The sequence below is a fragment of the Calonectris borealis genome, chromosome 4 (genome assembly GCF_964195595.1).
Source record: "Calonectris borealis chromosome 4, bCalBor7.hap1.2, whole genome shotgun sequence".
NCBI lineage: Eukaryota > Metazoa > Chordata > Aves > Procellariiformes > Procellariidae > Calonectris > Calonectris borealis.
In genome coordinates, this window is record NC_134315.1 from 47,379,777 (window position 1) to 47,385,776 (window position 6,000).

Consider the following 6,000-nt stretch of genomic DNA (forward strand, 5'->3'; position numbering starts at 1 on the left):
CATTTTTTTCCTCCTTTGAAACACTGCATTTATAAGAGTTAATGGTTTAAAGACACGTATAAAAGGAAAAAAAAAAAAAAAATCCCTGAAGCTTCACACCAGGAATGGCATTTTTGATGTTTTGTAATCCCAGGGAAAAAAGTTTCATATATAGCAGTATTTGCCATATATCTTACATTTATTTTCCTATCTCATAACATGCTTAGTAGTAAACTAATGAAGGGTTTTTTTTAAATCTGAGCAATCAAATAATTTAAAATATACTTTATCCAAGAGAATCAAGGACAGCTGGTTATCAATAAATTAGTGTCCCTCAAGCAAAAATCATTCATCTCATCTGGATAACCAGCATTCTGAATTTAAATACATAATGACAGTAAGTAGAGATTACTGTAAAGAACTTCACTTCAGACTTGTTGCTTTGCACAAGTTAATCCAGTCAGCCATATGTAAAGTAAACGAAAGTGAGACACTGATTAATGAAAACTAAATTATATAACTTAACAAACAACAGACATTTATAATACATCTCTTAAGCTTCCATATACAGGAGAGGAGTTTGTGTACATGTGCATTCATGCATGAAAGTAAAGAGAAATCCAGGAGATGAGATGGAAAGTACTTCTAGCAAAGCCCTAAGAGAAAGCTGTAATGAAAAAGAATGAAATTAGAAAGGCAACAAATGGGGAAATTATTTGCTGATGTTCTAATTTTATGATGTTCTGAGAATACATTATTTGTAAATGAGCAGAATAGCAAAGAATTACGTGACTATCATTAACTTCTCCTACCAACAGAAAACAATCTAAAAGATCATAACACTTTGCCTAACTTTTCTTAGGTCAAAAAGGGCAAAACTTCCTTTTTTTCTCCCCCCCCCCCCCCCCCAATTACATGACTTAGCTGTAACTTCTTTCATACCAACTTTGGTATGCTCTTGTGAGGGGGGGGGGGAAGAAAAACAAACAAACAAAAAAAAGGACTGTTAGAATGAACATCTTGCAAAGTTGATGATAGAAAAATAGCTTTGAGAACAGCCAGTCCGACCACAGGCTGAGGAAAAGAACCTGAAGGGCGGCAGTGGGAGATTTTCTCTTTCTCCATCTTCTTTTGCTCTTTAGGCTCTTATTTTGCTACAGAGTCACTTGAACTGAGCAAGCTGCACATCAACCACAACATTTTTCCTCTTCTCCCAAGTAACACAATCTTAAATAATTCTTTGTAAAATACTCTCAGGTAAGCTTTTTCTATCTAAGACTTCGGGAGCCCTACACAAAGTATTTGAAATATGAAACGTAATCTGTTTTTTTCATTCATTGTGCCTTTAATAAAGGCTAAAAAGATTTTAATGATAGTTCTTACAATGGAACTAAGCCAGCATAACTTAAAATGAAGCTCTGAAGCATACTTAAGATTAATTTTGTAACAATAAAAACATACTATTTCTTGGTGAGCCTGAGACAGGATTATCTGATACATTTTATTTATTCACATACTTTTGTTACTAAGTACCATTTATAACTATTAAGAATTTAAATTTAATATAGAACTACAAGTTTGGATTTGGGAGGTTGCTGTGGAATCTATGAGATTCCACCCTCCTGAAGTATTATAAAAATGGAATCATTTGTTGTTCTGTTTTGAAGTCAAATAATTTGAAAGTATTTTAGAGAATTTGTCCTCTAAGAGCTCACAGGACTATTTTGTGAAAAATCAATTTGCAGACACTGTGCTTAAATAAATGCATTATTATTGGATTCTGACTTATGAATATTTGGTTCAATTTAAAAATTGCAAGTTTTCCCATCTCCACTGTATTTTACCATGAGTAAACATAACTCACCGTTATAAATTGTGACACTCCAGTTAAAGTGCCATAAAACAGAAATTATCTCGAGCTAATAGGATTTCTGGCTTTCTTAAAGTGGATAATGTTAGCTGGTTGAATTAGAGACATCTGGTTTATTTTTTCTTTTGCAAGAAGTTATATAAAAATGTGCATGCAGATTAAGATTTATAGATTTTAAGATTATAACTTTTCGATTTTATACAGTTATTAATGTACATAAAGAAATGTTGCATTAGCAGCACATAGGTGTAAGTTATCTGGACATTAGTTTTTCCCAATCAAGTTAGAAAAGATAATGAGAAACTACATTCAGAAGTTTGTTTCCATTTTAGGTGCAGTTTGGCTAAAAATACATTTGCATGGATTACTGATGGATTTCGCCTCCACATAGTCTATAGCTCCCCCTCCTCTTCCTTTCGACCCCACTCCAGCTAAATGAACACATGATGATGTCCGTTCCTGACTCGGAGTGTTTTCTCATTGTCAGCACAAGTGAAAGCATGCTCCATGAAACATAGCTTAAATTAGAGTCATGCTATCACAACCCATCTCTAGCGTGGCACATGAGGCAGGACGCAGAGCTGGGAGAAGGAGAGGTTTGCTCCAACAGTGATCTGCTGCATCACCCTGGTCCTGTGACACCTTTCCCTCAGGTCTCTGTTCACCCCACATCTGACCTGCTGACTCAGACGGCAGGCTTTTCAGGGCAAGGCACGCAGAAGAGTGCCTAGAAAAATACAGCCCCAGTCTCAGCAGGCATCATAAGAGGCTGTTGTGATAGCTGTATCACGACAGTGGAAAGGGGACTGAGAAGAGAGAGTATTGGAATACAGCTTTTGCCAAGGCTTTAAAAGTTACATAGCTAAGTGCTTTGACAGACGTCTTGAATCACACACAACAGGATGCAAAAGGACATTTATGATCTAAAGTCAATGTGTCTGTGTACTTTTATTGTCTATCATATTAAAGACAGTACCTTTTTTTTTCCCCCAGCTGTAAGATCCTTACTTTATTTGACCTATACGAGTACCTACAGTCTACCCAGTGAAGATGTATTAAATATTCTTAGCTCTTAATGCTTCCCTACATAAAATGTACAGGATGTTGCTGGACACGTCCAGAAAGTAAATCTTAAAACTTCACATCTAAAATGGAGAATTTTTGTTATGATACCATATTTCAATGAAGAGTTAATTCCTAAAAAGAGTTTTTTGTGTTACCAGATATCATAATCTGGCTGCTCTTCCTTTTTTTTTTTTTTTAAATAGATTGAATAAGGCAATTGTATCAGGATAACATATTTGTAACTTACAAGATCATATCTCACTACTTAAACCAGCTGTTGATGTGGCTGATTATTTAAAAATATCTGTTAGATTCTCCAGAACTGCACATCCATAAATACAAGAACTATTTCTCTGGGCAAGAAACCAATCTGGTTAAAAGGTGATGTGAAAGCAGTGAATATGTAAATGAAAGATTTTAAAAAAGAAAAAATTATAATAAAATCAAATAGTGATAAAAACTAAAAATGTATAGGTAGGCATGCTAGAGAAATAATCAGTACTTATTTAAAAGTAACTGTTTTTTCTAAAACTTATTAAGAAAAAGAAAAACCTCACGTAACACATAAGTCTTAGGAGTGTAGAAAAGCCCCTTTCTGATATGTATTTGGAAAGAAGAAAGTGGTTGTATTCTTTCTGCACGATGCTGAAAATCTGTACCAAAGATAAAGCAACATTTCTAAATGAAGATATTTTCAAACCAGCCATCGGAGGAATTTGAAAGGAATTAGTTGAGAAACACTTTGAAACTAATGTCATTTACAACAAGTTTTGAAATATGAAGAAAATAGCAAAAGAACTAGAGGCTTGCAGTGTTATTTGAATACTAGAAAAGAATGAAAGTTTCTGAAAAACAGTGTCTATAGTTCCTAGGTAAGACAACATAACAGTTAATTCACATGTTTTAACATTGAATTGAAGACCAGAAAATGACATCGGGGAGTGTACTTTCATGGTAGATGGGCCTTCTTGAATAAACTTCTAAAAATGCAGATCATCTTTGTCGACTGTATTACTATTAACTTCTCCAGACTAATCAAGGCATTTGACCTACAATCACATGGCTTTTAAATTCATTAACGTAGTCCCTTTTTTTCGATACAGCGCAAACTTTGGCTTTAACTCTGTTGTGGCTAGAACTTAAGTTTCATGAAAGGATGCTGTTCTTACTAGCTGATTCCAAAGAAGAGCTGGTCTATTGCTATCTTACATATTTTTAGATCTTTTTTTTTAATTGCAACTGAAAAATGAAGTAAAACAGAAAAAAATACATATTTCTAAGTAAAAAAATACCACCACCACCACCTTTCCAAGCACTGTGCCTTTTTCCCCACGTTCAGCCCAGCACTGACACTCAGGTCTGTAATGGGAAAAAGACTCTTCTCCCAGGTCATGTCAGTGCTTTTATTTTCTCTGCAGAGCAGAGGAGAAAGAGGCAACGTTCACCTGCTTTAACAGACCTACGCACATCTTCAAGTCTCAGACACCGTACAGCCTCTGCCATTCTTAGTGCCGCAGTGGCACTTGCTCTCTGAAGGAAACAGTTACTTGACTCAGAATAAACATTTTGACCAAATAAAGCCTTGGGATTGCTACAGAGTACACGGGTGGAACACAATGACCTGTGGTATGCAGGACTGGGTGATTTAATGTCCCCTCTGGATAAACTCTGCTAAGTGATCTCACATGCACAAGCCCCGCAGGGTCAGCGTAGCTGCTGCTGGGCCCTTCTTCCCCACTGCCTGGCCACCCTCTTCCCCTGACATCAGGTACACAGGGACGACTTGCCCTCCCAGGGCTGGCTCTCCCTGACAGGCCACAGCTGATGGCTCCAGAGACTCATTCAAACCCATGTTTTCCCATCAGTCATTCATCCTGGTATCTGTATCTTGCCCTCTCACACAAGTCAGCTGCATGCTGGATCCCTCATGAGCATTGAGGGCAACACAGCAGGTAGCGAGCATAATATTGTGCATTACTTCTTTGCATACAAAGTCACTTCTTTATGTTGCAACATCAGTTACTAGCAGCATACATTCAAATTCTGTCACAGATCTTTAAATTTCATACATTTATGCAAACACACCTCCATATAATACGACAGGCATCTTACCTACACTTCGATTAGTCTTCTACTGACATCCTGCTGCTTTGTCTACAGTCTAACCACTTACAAATTACAATATTAAATTCCTCCTTAGTTTGGTCATGCAGCTACAATAATTAGACCATTTTTAAGCCCTTACAGATTGCTTGATTACAGTTTAGAATATGGTATTATTACTCAGATGGGGAACTGAGACATTAACCTATATGTGGAAAGTGTTTCTGTTAATTTTAGGTTCTGTTAATTTTACGTTCAGAATCAGCTTCAGAGATTACTCAAAGCACAACTTTTACAGCTTTTTTTACAGCTTTTACAGATTTCAGTGGCAGCTGTGAAATGAACACTACCACATCAGGATGATCAAGCCAAAAATCCTAGAAAACCTGCCATATAATTATTATCCATTTACGAAGCATTTAGAGCATCACTGTCTGGGGCAAGAAACAGGAGCAGAAATCAGTTTTCCACAGCAGAGTTCAGTTGTCTTCATCACATGGCCATCATTTTGTAATCCCCAGCCTCATTCACATTTTATCTTTATCTTTTACAGCAAATGAATAAGGGGTCACACAGGCAGCATAATTCACTAAACGTTTCTGATTCATTCTTCTAACGCAGTACACAAAGCACCAGTTTTTGTGGAGCTATAGCATGGAGAAAACGTAGTATATGCACATAGGACAAATTAAGATTGCATCCTTTGTCTCAATTCCTAAGCACTGAGTTTGCAAAATTAATAACGTTCTTTGATATAGGTAACATGCCGGACTATTAAAAGAGGAAATCAGTTTTCCTCCGACATTTGATAACATGACACCATGCTGCATCACTAGTTCAGATCCTTTAGCTCTCCAGACATTTGGTGTTTGAGAGGGTAGAGTGATCCGATAGCATTAATTATCAGTCTCTGAGCAGCGGTGTTACACAGGAGGAGAAATTTTGCAAGGAGACAGCAAGCAACAGGACAATCTTGAGCTTCC

At 36.7% G+C, this 6,000-nt stretch overlaps 1 protein-coding gene across 1 annotated transcript in view; it reads right to left on the reverse strand.

The window, feature by feature from the left end:
- The window catches only part of RXFP1 (relaxin family peptide receptor 1), a 46,229-nt gene extending 41,812 nt beyond the window's left edge, over nt 1–4,417 (reverse strand). Inside the window, exon 1 of the mRNA XM_075150142.1 lies at nt 4,360–4,417. Within this exon, the coding sequence (XP_075006243.1) occupies nt 4,360–4,417 (58 nt within the window). The remainder of the gene's footprint in view (nt 1–4,359) is intronic.
- Nucleotides 4,418–6,000: the final 1,583 nt, after the last annotated feature.